The 20,186-nt window shown below is 39.3% G+C and overlaps 2 protein-coding genes across 2 annotated transcripts in view; one reads left to right on the forward strand and one right to left on the reverse strand.

The window, feature by feature from the left end:
- Positions 1 to 10,671, reverse strand: LOC136262524 (isovaleryl-CoA dehydrogenase, mitochondrial-like). Its single transcript, XM_066056825.1, has 10 exons — positions 10,464 to 10,671; positions 10,325 to 10,414; positions 10,226 to 10,277; positions 10,005 to 10,174; positions 9,865 to 9,958; positions 5,586 to 5,716; positions 5,442 to 5,538; positions 4,858 to 5,033; positions 4,628 to 4,808; positions 1 to 250 (listed from the first exon to the last, which is right to left on the reverse strand). Exons 1-10 carry the CDS (start codon positions 10,617 to 10,619, stop codon positions 102 to 104), a joined length of 1,296 nt encoding a protein of 431 aa, XP_065912897.1. The 5' UTR covers positions 10,620 to 10,671; the 3' UTR covers positions 1 to 101.
- The window catches only part of LOC136262523 (protocadherin Fat 4-like), a 23,816-nt gene continuing 14,297 nt past the window's right edge, over positions 10,668 to 20,186 (forward strand). Inside the window, exons 1-20 of the mRNA XM_066056824.1 lie at positions 10,668 to 10,785; positions 10,923 to 10,986; positions 12,176 to 12,229; positions 12,281 to 12,468; positions 12,520 to 12,570; positions 12,622 to 12,714; positions 12,764 to 12,856; positions 12,907 to 13,023; positions 17,833 to 17,955; positions 18,057 to 18,138; positions 18,186 to 18,280; positions 18,332 to 18,505; positions 18,550 to 18,672; positions 18,720 to 18,917; positions 18,969 to 19,162; positions 19,213 to 19,342; positions 19,397 to 19,485; positions 19,536 to 19,761; positions 19,811 to 19,875; positions 19,925 to 20,184. Of these exons, the coding sequence (XP_065912896.1) occupies positions 10,774 to 10,785; positions 10,923 to 10,986; positions 12,176 to 12,229; positions 12,281 to 12,468; positions 12,520 to 12,570; positions 12,622 to 12,714; positions 12,764 to 12,856; positions 12,907 to 13,023; positions 17,833 to 17,955; positions 18,057 to 18,138; positions 18,186 to 18,280; positions 18,332 to 18,505; positions 18,550 to 18,672; positions 18,720 to 18,917; positions 18,969 to 19,162; positions 19,213 to 19,342; positions 19,397 to 19,485; positions 19,536 to 19,761; positions 19,811 to 19,875; positions 19,925 to 20,184 (2,431 nt within the window). The 5' untranslated portion in view covers positions 10,668 to 10,773. The remainder of the gene's footprint in view (positions 10,786 to 10,922; positions 10,987 to 12,175; positions 12,230 to 12,280; positions 12,469 to 12,519; positions 12,571 to 12,621; positions 12,715 to 12,763; positions 12,857 to 12,906; positions 13,024 to 17,832; positions 17,956 to 18,056; positions 18,139 to 18,185; positions 18,281 to 18,331; positions 18,506 to 18,549; positions 18,673 to 18,719; positions 18,918 to 18,968; positions 19,163 to 19,212; positions 19,343 to 19,396; positions 19,486 to 19,535; positions 19,762 to 19,810; positions 19,876 to 19,924; positions 20,185 to 20,186) is intronic.

Consider the following 20,186-nt stretch of genomic DNA (forward strand, 5'->3'; position numbering starts at 1 on the left):
GAAGTTGAATGGTAAAAGGACTTGTTGGTTTAATATGATCACATCGAATATACCAATTCACACATTAATGTACACCACAACACAAACGTGTCATCCAGTCATCACTGAGGCATTAAATGTCGAAACATTTTATTAAACTCTCTTCCCAAAATAATCCTCCGGACCTCACTCGTGCCTGCTCCAATTTCATAGAGTTTAGCATCTCTGAGGAACTTTCCAGTCGGGTAATCATTGATGTAGCCATTTCCACCTGAAGTAATATAATATTACAGCTAGTTAGGTCATAATTTAATATAAACAGACGAGAAAATAAAAAGTTGGTGGACAATAAAGCATTTCTTACAGTGCGAGAAAAATTCCTACTAAATTAGTTTTATAATTATATATAAATTCCCTTTCTGATACATGCACTAGGGACAGGAAATGGATACCATCAAAGGCTTCTGACTTCTGACCTGGCAATAATATTTTTTTGTTCTGTGTACATTGTATCCATTGAAATAATATTCCATTACTTAATATTAGGGATCATAAAGGATTGTGTTTTCTTGGACATTGACCAGAAGGGAGAAACCACTTTCATTATCTTGGCAGTATTACATGGATACAATCAGACCCTTGTGCATTTTTGCATACTGATAGACATAATAATGTTCCTATCATCATGAGCACACAAAGGTGTTGATTTGTAGGTAACCCATCAACAGGGTTTACTGTCTTGAGTGGATTATTAATGTAGACATGCATGCTACTACCGACTCTCTGGTATGAAAGGCTGTGTATAATAAACCAAACATAACGAAAACTACGCAAAATCACTGCTTTATTTGTCAGTATTTGGGGTGCATGTTTCATTATACAATGCATAGTCTAACATGTCTGGTGCTACTCTTTGACGCGGAAAACAGAATTTACTAATGATGAATTATCAAAGTAGGGGGACTTCATCTGCATGTTAGTAATTATCCTAATTCTTTATACCTCAGGACAATAACAGCATACTGAAAAGTGGATTATTTTCAAGCAGTAAACTTTTCGCAAATGTCCTGTTACATTTTTATGAGTTCTGTCAGTTGTAAAAAATGTCCCCCTTGAATGAATATACAACAATACAATTAAAGTAAATCAGCCAAAAATGTTCCAAAACATTTTTAAAAACCACCTGTCCTTGGCAGACACAATGTGTGGTAAATTTACCATGTAATAATATTAGGTGAATAAGGCCAATGTGATTGACTGAGGCTACCCTGAAAGTAATTACCAAGTTATTCTGTCAACTGATGTCTTGTACCAGAAAGTAAAGCGTATAGTTTTGTTTGATCAATCGTACAGATGACAGCTCAGGTTAGTTACAGTTTTTATTTTAGTTGGTAACTTCATTAAGCCTCCAGGCCTCAGAGGAAATTATTCCAGGGGTTGGACAAGACCGGGACTTCGCAAGGCTGGTAAGATTTTACTGTCAATTTCTGATCTTTTGCACCAGAGAGATGGCTATGTTAGCATTACAGTTTTATCAAGCAGCTATAGGGACCTTTTATGCCAGGTGTGGTTACCAAATAAGTACACATTGGATGACTAGATGGGTGGATGCTTCAAATTTTTCTCCAGTGCCTAACTGGTAAAGTAGATAATAACAACAACATTTCCTGGGTAGTTGGAAAAGGCGGATACAGTCAGACACTGACATGGACATTTTCAAAAAGCGTTTTACATTTATATAACAGTTATTTTTCATAACTAATGCTGTTTTTTACAGCAGAATTCGCTTCCAGACCCAAGAGTCAATCTTATCATAGCGCTTATCCATATATAAGCACATGTGCAAAGGATACACTAGCACTCGAAAGACCATATAGTGTTGTATACGTGCTCTAGAAATCTAATTCAGAGTCATAGAGATTAATATAGCATGTCCCAACCTAATCTCGTAGGCCAGGTCCTTGAAATCCTCAACACTTGGTATAAGCGCCTGTGCCTTATACTAAAAGGCGTAAGATTGTGGATTTGGCCTGCTAAGCTAAGTTGCATGGGGCATACAAGCTAATCTCTACAACAATAACAATAACTATATAACTCTGCATTAGACTTTAGAGCATGTGTACAACACTATTATGGTCTTTGGCATGCTGTGGAGTGCTGATCTAGTCCTTCGCACGTGCGCTTATAAATGGATAAGCGTTATGACAAGATTGACACCTGGGTCTGGAAGCAAAGACTGCTGAAAACAGTGTTAGGTATGAAAAATAACTGTTATATAAATGTACATGTAAAAATGCCTTTTGAAAATGTCCGTGTCCGCATCCGACTGTATCCACCTTTTCCGACTACCCACATTTCCCTACTTAGATGGCCTCCCAAAAGTTGGCTCCAAGTGTGGCGCTTGGCCGGAATCTGGGTGGCCTGCGGATCAAGTCACGATGGGGGTTGGCTTTTTTCAGCCCTTCTAGGTATTTGTCCCATTTCACTTTAGGATATTTAGCTCAAAGATTTTCGATTTCGCTCCTAGGCTATGGGTAAACATCTCGAACAGGCTCTGCCTTCTGTGTACACCCTCCAGTGCCTAACTGGTAAAGTAGATAATAATAACAATAACAATTACTGTATGTACTGGCACACTCAGAACAAGCTGTCAACTACTAGTTCAGTGGAATTATTATAATATGGCATACATGCAGAAGGTAGTACAAGATTCTACAAGCCAAGCCTGCACATTCCTGCTGGGCTAGTGTGTCCCCCATTTAGCCTTTACTGGGGTGAAATGTAGAATTCTACTTATCATTATCAATGGCTTCATTCTACTGTAACGTATGTTAAAAAATGGACTATAGAACTACATTTTAGAGATGCTGATAGGAATTAAAGTAATAAAAAGCAGCAACTCAATTTACAATAGCACACATTTAATCCCCCAGTTAAAGTCAGGGAATAATGCACTTTAGTCACTTCTTCTCATTCCAGTGATTCCTCAAAATTATGGGTTGCTAAGTCAATGGTAAAAATTGTCACTAATCTAGAATATAATACCCAGTACCTACTTTCTACATCAAATGTGCACCCATGGTAAAATTGGCAATGTGTCTAAAGTGTTCACAAGCAAACAGCAAATATAGCAACACATGTGACATACACTTGTACATAACAGGTTACACCCATCACTGGTAGATTATTCTGGGTTGATAGGAGGACATACTCCCTTACATAACCACATTAATTACCATCATGGGATGGGCACTAATGATGCTGCTCCTACTAACAGTGCCAACTGTATAGGGGAAAATGGACTATCGGTATGACATGGTATGGACTATTGGTGTGATGTGGTATGGACTAATGGTAAGATGTAGTACGGACTATTGGTGTGATGTGGTATGGACTATCGATGTAAAGTGGTATGGACAATCAGTATGATGTGGTATGAAATATTGCATAATGTGATATGGGGTAACTGTGGGAAGGTTCAATTTAAAAACATATGGTTATAATTACAAAGTGACGATGATAACAAACAAGATAAGTTAGTTAGTTAGCCAAGTCAAAATTTGACAAATCTGTGACATATAGAAAATTTGTTTCCATGATTTCATTATAACTAAGAAGGATGCGGTAATGTGTGAATCAACAAATGGACAAGAAACGAAGGCTTTGTACCGACGCTAAATAGGCACACCTCACTCACTGCGATGTCTTGTAGTAATACGTGGTCCCTATCAGTGGCTTATTGTTGTTTCCTACATACTATCATCACATCAAAAAAATAAACACAGAAAAAGTCTGTGATACTTAGAGACTGACCATGTCTGCCAAACCATTCTTCTCTTTAATAGTGTAATTATGAATTAGGGCTGCGAATCAATTATGGTTAATCAGTTGATTGCTTGATCGATCATTGCAGAGAGCGGTTAATAATTGACAATTTATTGACAATTAATTGGATGAATCACATGATCACCTTGGTGTTCACATGATCACCTTGGTGTTCTCATCATCTCATGGGTATACTAGACTGCATGAGGTGTAGTACAATACGTACATCACAAATTTATTTTCCCTCCTTGAATCCATGTAGAAACTGGTCACTGGGAGGAATACTTGGTACAGATCACAGCTCTACTGTAAATGGCGAATTATGTCCCAAAGGCAGAGAAGGGTTGGCCATGCATCATTAAAGAAAAGTACACCCAGTTCAATTCTGACACCACAGTACTGACAAAGCATTCAATGTAAATTTATCCTGAAGCTATTCTTTCAATCGCCCAACACTTTGTGCAGCATTTACAAGTGGTACATTATACATACTTCCATGAATGAAATAAATAGGTTCAAAATATAATGGTAACAATTTCAGGCGTCGTGATGGTTGCACAATCATGCATTCCACTACACCATAGGTGCATGAGGATGGGATCATGAGGATCATGAGGATGCATGACCTACCTCAAAGATTTAGGGACTAAGATATATGACTTAGTATGGCAGTACTGTTGTGAGGGACTGTTATCACAGGTCATGCAGTAGTTAGTTATTGAACTGACATTGGTGTTGTTATAACAACAAAATTAGGCATAGACTTGCACAACTGTACTACACACTACATCACCTAGTGATGTTACTATGACATCTCACTCACCTAAACATTGGATGGCATCCAAGGCAACCTTGGTAGCATTCTCGGCGGTAAACAATATGGCGGCAGCACAGTCCTTGCCGTAATCTTGATGACCATTATCCACTGCCCTTGCCACATTATACACATAGCTACGACTGACACACAATGTTGTATACATGTCAGCCATCTTGCCTTGCAACAACTACATGATATTAAGAATTACTAAAGATCATGTGATCCCAGTTACTCACCTGAAAAGTGCCGACTGGTTGCTCAAACTGTACTCTTTGGTGTACATAAGGGAATGCCACATCAATGGCTGCTTGCATCAGCCCTACTGGAGCAGCAGATAATATCAACCTCTCCAGATCAAGCCCACTCATCAACACAGCCGCTCCCTTGTTAACTTGCCCCAGTACATTAGCACCTACACAGAATGACATTACATTATCACCTTTACACAATCACAGGATGGAATTCACATCATCACTATCTTACTGTGCAGACATAATTGTGATGTGACGGAAGCCAAGCTATAAACGGTAATTGACAAACAATGTCAACTGAATGGTACACTAACAAACTGGATGGTGACATATCATATGCCATCATGTTATGCATTATATTACTTGTTAGTGAAATGAACACCATAACCAACACAATAAGATCACACATAGTCAAGCAAATCCACACATCCTATATACTAAACCACACACATGCACATACACACTACATACATACACACACACACACACACACACACACACACACACACACACACACACACACACACACACACACACACACACACACACACACTGGCCATATTACATACTTGGTACTCTGCACTGTTCAAACACCAGTTCGCCAGTGTTTGACCCTCTCATTCCAAGCTTGTCCAGTTTGGGAGATGTAGAAAATCCATCCATACCCTATGGTAACTTGGTAACAAATCTATCCAATTATATATCATGCTAACTCGCTCCACAATGAAGGCAGTTATTCCATGCTGGTGGGCAGCCGGATCTGTTTTAGCATATACTATCAGTACATCAGCATCTGGTCCATTAGTGATCCAGAATTTGGTGCCTTGTAATATGTAGTTATCACCTACATAACGTAAGCACACGCTCACAAGACAGGCGCATTTGTATCCTGATATACAGTTACCCCCTACCTAATGTAAATATCAAGGAGGCTGGAAACGTAATAGGCATTTTTGAATTAATTACATTTTTCGAGATGGGTACAGCATTGAAGGAGGGAATGGTGGCTGGGATACTCATTGCTAACCTTCTTGAGGCAGCCTATTGTTGCTTTCATTCGTCTAGACACACAAGAAAACTCTCTTCTTGTCTCACTAATTTTCATGTGATCCCTGAAATAGGAAATAGGGCACATGTCACTACTGTCTGCAGAGTACACATTATCTCAAGTGGGACTCCTCTCTCTTTGCGTTTCTCACTCATCAACAAAGACATCACAGCATCCTAGTGAAGATCTCACATCATTTCTTGGTAGCCTAAATCAGTGGTTTATCATGCCATTACCATGTGTTAGTCATATCTCATCAGTCAGGAGGTATTCCAGTATCCAAAGGCACTTTTCAACCATTAGGTTCACATGCATGCTTCCAGCCTCCTCTAAAAGAAGGCTATAAAAAGAGTTGCAGCATGCAGTGTTTATTGGCAGCCAAGAAATGGCTGCAGTTTAAACAACATTACTGGATTGTATTTCAAAAATTCATAGCATTATTGCAGTAATTTCTTGACTAACTATTAAAGGTTTCTCTCTGTAAGCTCTAAAGGTTCCAGCTAGCTTTGGGCTTATTTCTACTAGCTTTGTAGGTGAGCTTTTAACATGTGTCATTTAACATACATTTAGAGTACTTCTAAATATAACTCTTACAACATACTAAGTACAAGAGTTACACATCAATGTGAGAAAAGCGCTGTGCTAAAGAAGGCGGGATTAAGAGAAGAGGTTCTTATTCTAAAATGTCTGACAGCTTCTCCACTAAAGTGGGTATGACATGCGCATAAAAGCTCTTCTAAGGCCTCTAGAGGCTTGCTACAAAAAAGAAAGAACATAACATGACCTAGCCATCTCCTTACTCTTTTAGAAAGCACTGAAGCAAGTGGTAATAGAACAGCATGTCTGCGATCATTAGCACATACATCAAAACAAAATGCCAAACACTACTTCTCGGCTACTGTAGTAGTTAGTACACATCGGTGATGCTGCTCACAGCCTCTGACCCCAAATTGTTGAAACTCCACAAAGAAATTTGTTTGTAACATAGACCCATCATAATTTGGTAAAAGCATCAGTCTTTACAATACTCACATAATTGAGCCACTTAAAATTCAGTAGGGATCTTAAGTCGTGAAACAAGGGAGGTCAACTATACCTGAAGATATACATACTCGTGGACATTTGATCCCTAATTTTTTATTCCTAATAAACTCCTTGCACTTGTTTGTTTACTGTTCATTGACTGGTGCTGCGCATACAGAAAGAATGGTGCTAGAGATGTGATAAATATATTTTGCATCTGAGCACATGCCCCAACTATAAACTACTGAAAGTGAAGTGGCCACTACACTACATTTTCAGCTATGCTCGGTAAAAAACGTTACAAATGAAGAACATTACAAAAAGTGCCTCTGCAAATAATCCAGTCAGTACAGAAAATATGAAAGATTCTCGTTATACATGTGATATCAAGTCAGCACAGGGAAGCCATTATGCGCTACCACAAATCGATACTTGTGCTGTCAGTGAAAAGTTATAGGACACAAAGGAGGACAAAGGTAAGTCCATGATATGTGGTATTGTACATATTGCAGCATGCCAGGTTCCCTATAGACCCTTAACTAGCAAGACTAAATAAATCATAGCATGTTAAAATTCAAAAATATGTCAGTACACTCCACTGAATAGCAACGTCTGTTTTAAAGGAAAACAGTAATACATATTACACAGCTGATGTGTTAGCTGAATTCTTAGAAATACAACTTGTTCAACATATCAAACATTCTCTAGCTGTACAGGATAGTTCTAATAAAACACACACACTACCTACTATCATACAGTATGGCAGTATTGTATAGTACGAATCCCCAGAAAAAAAAATCTGCCATTACAAATCATGTAGTACTGTATGTTAGGGATCATGAAGAGCTAGCCAAAATTATCACCCTAAAACCAGTCTCAATTTCCATTCAATGACAGCCTGACAGCATCGGTGAGGGACAGCCAAGCACAAAAAAATGTCTTCACACCAACCCCAAACCCTTCCAAAAAGTTTCTATGGAATTTAAAGACCAACTAACTAACTAGCCAAGCATAACTCAATAACTATGGGCTTGATTTCTTCGCTGTTCGACGTTGCTTTGTCCCGAGATGTGCCTTTTCACCAAGCGCAGTACGTACAATACACACATCATGGACTTGACTCTGTCCTCCTTTGTGTTCCAGTTCTTTTCGCTGACAATGTATGCAAGGTGTCAATCCGCAATAGCATGACGTGGCTTACTTATGCCACCAGTCTAGTTGGTCAAGTTTGAACCTGACTACTTTTGTAAAAATGTGACTGGATTTTGGAAAAACGATCCACATCGCACATTAGAAGTTTTGAGATAAACGGTTTTAAAGAATTCAAGCCAGCATATCTCTCCAGGGATAGCAAGCATGCATATGAAATTCACACTAAAGATACATCAATCTGTTACCTTTCAGACCACTTCCAGTACTTGTAGTTGCTTGTAGAGTTTCCCACCAAATAAGATAGAAAATCTGAGCAGTTGGACGAGCAAAGTAGTATCACGAGTGCTCACAAAGGGGTGGTGGGGTGGGCAAGGGTTAGACCTCAAAATGGAGGCAGACCACGATTGGAGTTCAGAGACGAGATTACAGGGCTGTGCTGGCTCCTTAGTGGTTGATATGTAGCAAAATCCACAGAAAAAATGTCTTGCCAGCATTATCAGGCTGTCCACTGATGCTTGCCAGGCCAGGTCCTTCACAAGGCCAAAAACCGCCATTCAGGCTCTACACCCCCCCCCCCCCCCCCCCCCAGAAAAGACGTCTGTTGAAACCAGCCTCTAGTAGTTTGAGTAGTACTGAGTGTCAAAACTACTAGTACGATAGTGTAGCTATCCACTGGTGGTGTTAGTTTGATTTTGACTGATGTGCGATTTGGATCGGTTTTGTAAAATCTGGTCACAAATTGAGATACAGTACTCTAATAGAGCAGTCAGTTACTTTCTTTTTCTGATTTGATTATTAAATATACACTGTATGTACCTCCAGATTCATTCTTAAACTGAAAATTTGGGGGAGGCAGACCCCCTTAGCCGGAGAATGCTATGCATACTGTGTATGCTCTTTACACTTCATCTTACAAAGCACCCACTGCAAAATGTCAGCTTTAGAATTTGTTGCTCTGGTTCTGATACTAACATACCTTCACAGTTTTAGTACATCTAACATCAAAGTTAGTCTTAGCATCAGTATTAATGCCATAATAAATTCGCCAGAACAGTCTGCCTGTCAGCCTGTCTGATGACCACATATACAGCCGCAAGGCTAGAGACAAAACAACACTTTGTACAACCACCATTTTATGCCACAATAACAAACTAACATGTGCCAACCTCTGAAATCTTACTAGTTGTCATCATTATGCAAGGAAACCATATCTAGACATTATTTTTCATATCAATTTCTTTACAAGTATGTACATAGATGCAGCACTTACACTACTGTAAGAGGCTAGCTACACTTATAATGATCAGTTCACTACAGAAAATGATCAGTTCACTACAGAAAATGATCAGTTCACTACAGAAAATGATCAGTTCACTACAGAAAATGATCAGTTCACTACAGAAAACAAAAGTAAAACAACCATGCCCCTTAATTATCTATCACATTGATAGGATACCTATACCAGATGCTTTCAGGAGCAAGATAGAGATACTCTAACAAAACAGTTACCCTAATACAACAGCCATGAACGATATTCTAATAGAACAGTCAAACACGTATATCATAGTTATGATAAAAAGTAAACAATCGTTGTACTCAAATTAAGTGGAATACAAGCAATAAAGTAGTGAAACAAGAGGTATGAATGATATAACTATATTTGGCATTGAACAAATAATACAATGTCAATTTAGGGGTTTCTTCATTGTTAATATCTCTAGTAATATCACTAATAACAACCACAAATAACAGACTATTCTATCACTAACCATCTTTAGTAGCTGACAGTTTCATTGACATTACATCTGACCCACTACCAGCTTCACTCATGGCTAGTGCCCCTATTAGTTCTCCACTGATCAACTAGTCAAAACAGTAGTAACACATGTACATCAATTATTTACTGTACCTTGGGAAGGTACTTTTCCTTTTGCTTTTCATTGCCATTCCTAACAATTTGGTTAACACACAAGTTAGAGTGTGCACCGTAGCTTAAGGCAACAGCTCCACACGCTCTACTCATTTCTTCACCCACAATACAGTGTTCAAGGTAGCCCATTTGTGTGCCACCATATTTCTCTACAGATATACAATTTCATGACTTTACTCTAGTAACATTTACCAACCAACCCGGGGCAGTTATCCCTAATAGTCCCATGTCTCCTAACTGTCTCCAGAACGCCTGTAAACAGTACAATTAGTCACGTGCCCATTGTAAAATACCCACACCCTCATTTGGGGAAAATCATTAGTACGATCAATTTCCGCTGCTAATGGCTCCAGTTCCTTATCACAGAATTTCCTCACACTTTCTCGTAACTATAATAATGTCGATACTAATAAACTACACGAAGAGAAACACTATTACTTCTTGCTGAGTCTCGTTCAATCCACTAATACGGTCATCCACTGGAACAGGGTCGGTGAACACGCTTCTTTCTCCTAACCCCAAGGCTGGTCTGACCCATAGCCTGGGACCTCGCCTGGGACAATGACTTTTTAATAACGACACTAACCTGGCCATTGTACAATTGTACCTTATAGTCACGTGCCAACGCTGTATTTCGTCATAATTTTATTTGCGCGCGTTGTTTGTAAAGAGAGGGCGTGTAGGTTGTTTCTTGTTGCGCTGCAACTCGAAGGGTTATAACTTCATGTAGTAACTTGTCAAAGCAGTCATGAGAAGAAAGGTAACATTTCCTGTCATATAGTGTCTTTGTATGCTGTTTTGTACGAGGTTTCGTACGAAACACCATGCCCCACCCAACACTGCACTGTAAACATTTCTATTACTACACTTGATTAACCAATTTTCTTTTATTTCTAGGGGCTGGTGAGTGTCACAGTTATTCTCTTCCTGGGAGTATTCGGTGTTGGTGTTAGTGGACAAGGTAGCTACTATAGTCTTAGTACAGTGGAACCTCTCTATTAAGGACATTTTGGGACCCAGAATTTTTGGCCATATTTTGCTGTAATATACTAAGAGGTAAAAAGTATATTAACCAGACCTGTTGAGATCAAAATTTTTATCCTTATTATGGAGGTTGTTTCTGTTGTGTCCTTAATTCGGGGAGTTTGTTAAGAGAGGTTCCGTTCCACTGTGCATCCATAGATTCCCTATACCCTAGGGAGTATATAATCTATGGTATATCAGGGTTGTAGGGTTGATATGCAACACAGCTTTAGAGAATTTAATTGTTTGTTTCCATCTTTTGGTTACATCATTGGTGGCAAGAGACACCCTTTGTATGTATGTGTGTGTGTGTGTGTGTGTGTGTGTGTGTGTGTGTGTGTGTGTGTGTGTGTGTGTGTGTGTGTGTGCCTGCCTTTCAGCTCCCGAATATCTACATGTTCATAGAAATACTGTGACATGCACCTGTGTACTAAGAATCAGTGCACTGTACCATGCCTCACAGATGAAAGTGTGGGTAAGTCCTACCTGCAGTGGTCCAAATACACAACACTACATGTGTCATGGTGCTGCACACACACACACACACACACACACACACACACACACACACACACACACACACACACACACACACACTTATTTCCTGCACAAGTAGATGCAAAAACATCTTTGTAAAAAATCAAGGGGTAAACATTTTAATATTGTATTTACTGATTAAATTGAATATTGGGACCCTCTTATTCGACTTAGGGGTTTTACAGATGTGTTGGTGACTCCTCAGCTTGTTGTGAATTGTACATGTGTGTTGCAGTGTGTGTCAAGTTATCAATGAGCGGTAGATCACAAGCTAGATCTTGTATGCTACAGATTTCAGTATTATTCTAATATGTTTTGTCTTTGATGATGATGCGGTACGACTTAATAATTATTTGGAATATTGACTGCTATACTGTTGTCTGCTGTGCAAAGTATATTTGTGTTCCAATCCTGTGGTCTCCTATCACCTTTCAGTCCATGTTTCCTGCATTATTTGTTGAATGCTGTTTTCAATATGGAGATCTTTTCACAGTACAAATGTTTAATATGCAACAATGTGTCAGCTGTTAAGCTTTGTAAATGACACTTTTAATTGTATTACAGGAGTGACACTGTCTTTGTTGTTTTAGCTGTAGTCTTTGAAACACCATTTCCAATGCCCATTCGGGAGCATCCTGCTAATGGTATGTATAACCTTATTGCTAATGTGCTAGTGTGTTCTATTGACTTTATAGGAACATTCATAGTAGAGCTCACTGCTTTAGATGCAGAAGCATCTGGAAATTTGATATTTAGCATTAGAGATGCTAATTTCCGTGATAATGATGCTGTAGTGTTAGATGGTTTCCGCTCAAATGGTGACTTGTACTATGTTAATTTATTGGTTGGATCTGGAGGGACTGGAAATGTGTTTGACTATGAAGTGAGCAGTGTAAATATAGCTATATCAGTGTTGTACAATAACTCGCCATAGGACCGGCAAGTTGTGGTGATTGAAATTATGGCCACTAATGCTAATGGAGAAGTATGTATATAGTAATGTGACCAATTAGTTAACTACTAGTTAACTATATAGTCAGCTACAGTTGCAGTGAGGGTTACTCTCATTGATATCAATGATAATCCCCCAGTGTTTGATCCACTGGTTCATACAGTTAATGTGCCAGAGGTATACGATTATGTATTGATCAACATGTTGTCATGGTCACATGTCATAGAATACACCACCCAATACTGTAATAACAACATACACAGCTACTGATCCAGACACTGGAATTAATTCAGCTATACGGTACCAACCAGGAATGATGGTATGTGTGTAAGCAGTTTATAATGTGCTGCAGTCCTTGTGGTTGTGCAGGGTAGCAATGAAGAGCGGATATTTGAAGTTGATTCAGTAACTGGAGAAATTACCTTATTAAGACAATTAGACTATGAGGGTATGCAGCAAGAATATAGGCTAACAATTACTGCTACGGTATGTATTGTGTAGTGTATGTAGTATATTGTGGTGATGTGTGTGTTGTTTCCTTGAGCAAGAAACTTTGCTCACATTACTCCAGTCTACCTGCCAAAATGGTAGTATTTGACATCATTCGCAGTTTTTATTAATCCCTAGGAAGAGCATGATACAGCACTGCAAACACCTGCCTCACTGACCTTTGAAAAGTTCCTAATATTGTTACCACATGTGGCCTCTAAAAATCATTGCAGACAAAACTGGTCTCTAGTAATAGTAATTTGCAGAGTGAATGTTACTATCTCATTATAAATCCCAGTCACAATACTGGGAGACATTCATAATGCATATTTGAATCACTGGTGCTAACTGAGAAGTAAATTGTCCTTGTCTCACATAGTGGTTGAAGAGAATAAGGGTGCCCATACCTTCACTCCGCTTGCGAGATATGGTGCACACACACGCGCACACACCTTGAACCCTTGGAAGAGAGCCATCCAGTGGATGATGCTCTAGTTGAAGAGTCCACATTAGATCAGCGGCGACTATGTCTAGGACGAGTAGTTATACATTTGTATCCTGGCTTCTTCTAAAAGACCTTTGGCGAGTCTGACAGTGAAAAGAATTTGGTTTAGAATGTGGTGCAGCTAATTAATTTTCCACTCCTCCATTAATTAATTGCTTCCATAATTCTTGACCTTGAGCTTGTTGGTACCATAAACAGTAAAAGTTCTTTAGGTCCTGTCTAACTTTATCTCGCCACTGTAGTTTCACACCATGAGCTGGTCATGCCCTTGGGAGCCATCCGAACAGAATCCTCTTTGGTATGCAATCATCAGGCATGCACGCCACCATCCAATTTAAGTCTACCCAAACTTAACAGAATACTAATAGACTCTGGCATACCAAAATGTTCAGCCAATTGAGCAGTGATGATATGCTCTGCCCACTGTACAACACATCCAATATCCATAATGCATCTAATATAGCGACAATGGGAGTATCTCGTTTCTTCACAAGTACCTGAGTGGGAGCCCAGGTCTCTGCACTGTACAAAAGGATACCAAGCACTACAGATTGATAAACAAGTCTTTTAGTTTCTATACTAAGATCGCGAGCAGAATTGCAAAGCTCACCAAAAATTTTCGAAGCCTGTGCAATTGACAATTAAGTTCCCCTGTCATTCTACCATGTGCCTCTACAAGTGACCTTCACTACCTCTACACTACCGCCACCTAATTCCAATGAAGCTACATCCTTAACTGTAAGATTCACACCAGACTTAGTCTTTGGTATACTAAGAGTCATCTCATCCTAGCTGCAAAAACCATATCTGCCCTAGAAGAACAATCAGGGCTGCATCATCAGCAAACAGGCACTCAGTTATGACAAATGACGATGGTCTTCTAGTATGCTCTCCGACAAGTTTCCCACCTACCTTGTACAGTACCTCAATTCCTGCTGTACCACAATGACTTAGCCAGCACTGAATGACGAATTCAAAATACAAGATGAACAAAGCTGGAGCAATTGTGCAACCCTGATGGAGTCCATTCCGCACCTGAAAGGTGGTGCTTCCTCTGCACCCACTACAACAGTAGCAACCATCCCATCATGAAAAGAACACATCAAACCTATCAAATGGTCAGGTACACCATATTTCCACAAAGCACACCACAATGCCTGTCTGGGCACAGAACCATAAGCTTTGCGAAGATCAACAAACAAGAGGAAAATTTTGCTATGGTGTTCAATGGTCTTCTCCACAGGTTAGCACAGAAAACTCACAACAACCCCTACCAGCCTGAAACCACAGTGAGAGTCAGTAACAAAGTCTTCTACCACAGCTTGGAGTTGGTCATTAAGTATTCTTGCAAACAGCTTGCCCATCATATCCAGTAAACTGATACCCCACGAGTTGTCACACACAGATAAATCACCCTTCTGCTGGTACTGCTCTCTCTCTCTCTCTCTCTCTCTCTCTCTCTCTCTCTCTCTCTCTCTCTCTCTCTCTCTCTCTCTCTCTCTCTCTCTCTCTCTCTCTCTCTCTCTCTCTCTCTCTCTCTCTCTCTCTCTCTCTCTCTCTCTCTCGCTCAAGGACCACCACAATACTTCACAATATCAGGTAAGAGACCATTACTACCTGCTGCCTTTCCCACTTTAATCCTCAACAAAGCAGCCAAAATTTCATCTCCAGTAGGTGGATTGCTCATCTCATCCCTTACTGCCATTGGTTGAATACCATCAGTAGTGGCCAAATTGAAGGAGCTCTCCACATTAAGAACACCCTCAAAATGACCTCTCCATCAACTTTCTGACCCACAACATAAACTACCATCTTGTTTCCTCACAGTTCTTGGTTGAACTGGCTGGAGACCAGCTCTACTTTTACAAATGGCATGAATTTCCTGCCACACTACACTAGGTCTGCCTTGAGAAAGTGCTGCTTTGATAGATTTAGCCTTCTCCGGGTACCATCTGTTCTTACGCACCCACACCCTGTGTGTCACTAGACGTCTCTGTGTTAAATATTTCTGCCGATCACGATCGTTATGAGACCGTAACCACAATGAAAACAGTTTGCTACATTTATCAATAAGCGGTCTTAGCACATTTTCTGCCTCAATAAACCAATCAGGCTGATGTCTCCTACTTGGTTCAAGTGTTGTAATACTTGTGTCTAACAGCCCATCTCTGACCACACTCCACTTAATCACACACACACGCACACACACACACACACACACACACACACAAACACACACACACACACACACACACACAACACACACACAACACACACACACACACAACACACACACAACACACACACACAACACACACACATACACGCACACAAACCAAAAGCAAAGCCTTCAGTAACACAGTCACAGCTACCCAGTAAACCAGCACTGAGATACCTGTGTGCTGCTCAAGTGCTGTGAGTCAGTTCAGGCAAGTCCATCTGGGGCAGAACCAGTAGAGGCTCTGTGTGCGTGCACACATATGTGTGGTATATACAGTGGAACCTCTATTGAACGGACACTTTAGGACCAACTGATTTTGATGAAATTTTACTGCTATATATATGGAGGTTGTCCCTTCTCAGTGGTAAAATTGCATTGGTAATTACAGTTACCTCAGAAACCATCCTTTATAAGGAGGTTAAATGTACAGTATCATTAATTTACAGAGAGGATACTTTATGAGAGGTTTCTCTGTAGTGCATTATTAACGTATATGATAAGATTTGCAAGGTGCATTTTGCCAAGTACATCATGTAAGTTGCCCAACACAGCACATGAGTATATAAATGTTGCACGTGCCATGTGTTACTAATCTTACTATGGTTAAAGTTATTGACTGATCAGTGTAATTCTGTACAATGTAATAAATTACAACTTATTACTCCAGATGAAATATATGAGTCTGAAAATATTACTTTTGTTATATATAGCCAAATTATACTAGCCAGCTACAGTAAATCTCCTTCATACTTCCATATGGGCTGTTTACCTTTAGCTCATCTCTATTATCAGCCATGCCTATAAATTACTCATGCACTGCCTAAGTCGTAACATGTTACAGCTAATAACTATAATCATAGCTAGATGTGAGTCCAGTGTTGTAGATCAACAACACATGCTATTATGCATGAACATTGATAGCAGTCACAATTTCTTCTCTTTTTTTTTCAAAAGATTGGTTATCACATGAACAGTGTTAGTTTTGCATTACCCAAGTAACACATTACTGGCTTTAGCATTACTATTCAGTGTGGTAATAGAAAGTTACTTTTAAAGAAGCCGTAATCTGTTACCAGTAACAAGGCTAGAACCCTAACTCCAAGACTAGTACCCTCATATCTCATAGATGTTAAGTCAAAGAACCTAAATTCTTGTTAGACCACACTATCTACTGTCAGTCAAGTAACTGGCGCAAATATTATGCTACCACCCCAATACTCCAACCACCTACCTATCCAGACCAGCTTATACTAGACAAATTTGTTCAATTTTGATAAAAACAGTTATCTATGACATTTGGGCTGCTAACTGACTGCTCTATTAGAATATCTTGATCTCAAAAGTGTAGGATGAAGGGGCTCTAGTCCATCTTCTATGGTTTACTTTGGGATATTAACTAAGTGTCTGGGTTACTGTATAGCATCCCCCTTGAAATACTCAATGCATTTGTTACTCATGATTTGTTGCCACCAAATCCTGGTTAGAATATTCCAAGGGACCCGCATAATAGCAAGAGTCCATAATAGTATAGTAATTAATCTAGTGATATACTGGGTATTATCAAGAGTTCATAATATATATACTGAGGAAAGTGTTCTACTCTCATATACCCCTGTAGAAGGGCATATTGTGAAGTTATGATGTAACGACAAGATGTTGTGGTTTGTGATGTATGGGCAGCCATAAAAATGCAAGAATATTTAGCAACATTTCACACTCACTATGCTCAGGATGGCCGTATTTGCGAATGGCCTAGAAAGAAATGCCTTCGAAGTGGTCTTAACCCATGAAGGAACGATTGTAGTTCAGTGAGAAATGCTTAGAGCTGGAGTTACTTTGGTTGCTAGCAATATTGTTAGGCATGCATTCAATCAATACCATGTTCAACTAATGACATCATTAATTATACAAAGAAAAACAGGCAAATTCAGAAGTGCTACGTCATAACTTCACAACACGCCCTTCTACAGGGATATATGAGAGTAGGACACTCTCCTCAGTATATATATTATGAACTCTTGGTATTACTTAGTGTGTTTAATAACCTACATCTGTATTCATATTGGGCATGTTCCTGCAGAATTTCGGCTCTACTTTTTCATCTACTGGAGAAGTGGTTGTCATTGTGACTGACTTTAATGACCACAATCCTCAGTTTGAGTTAGCTAGTTACACCGTTCAGATCTACGAGAACCTGACTGTGGTAAGTGTGTGTTTGTGTGTGTGTTTTTGTACCTAAGACTTTGACGTTGTATAATGGACATTCTATTTTGCTGTCAATAAAATGTATCACTACTCCTCTAGGGTAGAGAAGTGTTGCAGGTGTCTGCTTATGATGGTGATCGTGGAATAGATGATGACCTTATGTACACATTATCTGGTCAAGGTAATGTAACATGCTTATGGTTTAGCTAACTAATGTGTGTCGTGCAGGCTACAATACATTTGCTATTGATTCATTTGGAAACATTACATTGGCTCGTCCACTAAACCGTGAGGTCACTGCAGAATATGACCTGACACTTGAAGTGAGTTGTTGTTTATTGTGTGTTGTTAATGTCTATGTTGTATATACTCAGGTCAGTGAAATAATGAGTCCTAATAGTCGTAATACCACACAAGTAGATATCATAATATTGGATATTAATGACAATCGTCCTTACTTCCCTGAACAACGTTACAACATTTGTATCAACGAGACTACTCCAGTTGGTGTGATTGTAACAACTATAGCTGCTATAGATCTGGATGAGGTAATAAACACTTTCCTATTGTATCATGTCATGTGCTAGTACAGGATCATCATGCTCAACTGACTTACACCATCAAAGAATCTGTTCCCTTTAATGTGGACAGAACTGGTGTAATTACTGTAGCTCGTAGCCTTGATTATGAGACTCAGACATCTTACACATTTCAGGTCAGTGTACAGTGTGTACCATCAACTATTATAACTGTTATGTGTAGTTGTGTGTTGAAGAGGACCTGACTGGAGTATCAGAATCTAATGAAACTGGGTCTGGTTCTGGTGATAATGTACTACAGTCATCTACCATAGTACACATTGAGCTAATAGACCATAATGATGAATCCCCAGAATTTCTCAATGCTCCCTATAATATTTCTTTACCTGAGCACAGTCATGATGGAGTACAAGTTGTTCTGGTAATAGCTATAACTGCTAATAGTGCAATAATGATTCTATTTGTACTCTAGCTGGATGTTGATGATCGAGATGATGGCTTAGGAGGGATATTTGAACTTGCACTGTTGAATCATAATGACACCTTTGAATTAAATTATAATGTCACCTTTGAATTGATAGTGAGGAACTCTTCGTTATTGGATTATGAAATCAGCCCTCAGTATATTATTAATATCATGGCAACTGACATGGGAAATCCTCCACTGTGAGTGTCACATGATCTCACTATATATTACTATACATGTACCACAACAGGTCATCAATAGTTAGTGTGGTTGTTAACTTGCAGAATGAGAATGACAATGTCCCTAACTTACCATGTCCTTCATTTCCTTTACAAGTGGAGGAGGGTAGTCCTATGGGCCACCCAGTAGCTGCTCTTAATGTATGAATTGTTTTGCTTGTATGTAGTTCTTTGAGTAGTAGCTATCCTGTACAGGCCACAGATGCTGATAGGGACCAACTGAACTATATGATTAGTGTCAATGACAGTAGTCCAGAAGGAATTGAGATGTACTTCAGTTTTAGGTGATTGATGAACAATAGTTTGTTCATTGTGATTATTATTATTATTACAGTGATGGTCAACTGGTCACTAGCTCAATACGGTTGGATTATGAGATGATTACAGGAGCAACATTAAACATTATCATCACTGATTCTGATCCCACCCATCGGGATGAGTGTTCATACTTTATTAGTATTATTGACTTGAATGATAATACTCCAATGTTCACTTCCAATTTGTATCACTTCGGTGTATTGGAGAATATTGAACGAGGGGAATTGATAGGAACTGTTAATGTAAGCCAAGTGGTGTACTGTATAAATAGCAATGTTGAGGTGTTAATAGGCAACTGATATGGACAGTGAACAGTTTGGTACTGTAGAGTACATGCTGTTGGCTAACAGTACAATGTGAGAACATTGGGTAATGTGTATATATCTGTAATCACTTGTACAATAGGGTCACCATCAACTCTTCCAATGGAGAACTCTATGTATACCAGCCATTAGATCGTGAATCAGTGCCCTCATTTATTGTCCAAGTGGTAGCTACTGACAACCCTCTGGGGGATGGTAATGAAGTGACAACTACAGTCAATGTGACAGTGGATGATGATAATGATAATGACCCAGAGTTTGACAGGCCTCTGTATGAGGCTAGTGTGTCAGAAGATATGACAGAGTTTGCTATTACAGTGAGAGCTACTGATCGAGATATTGGT

The sequence above is a fragment of the Dysidea avara genome, chromosome 7 (assembly GCF_963678975.1).
Source record: "Dysidea avara chromosome 7, odDysAvar1.4, whole genome shotgun sequence".
In the NCBI taxonomy this organism is placed as follows: Eukaryota; Metazoa; Porifera; class Demospongiae; order Dictyoceratida; family Dysideidae; genus Dysidea; species Dysidea avara.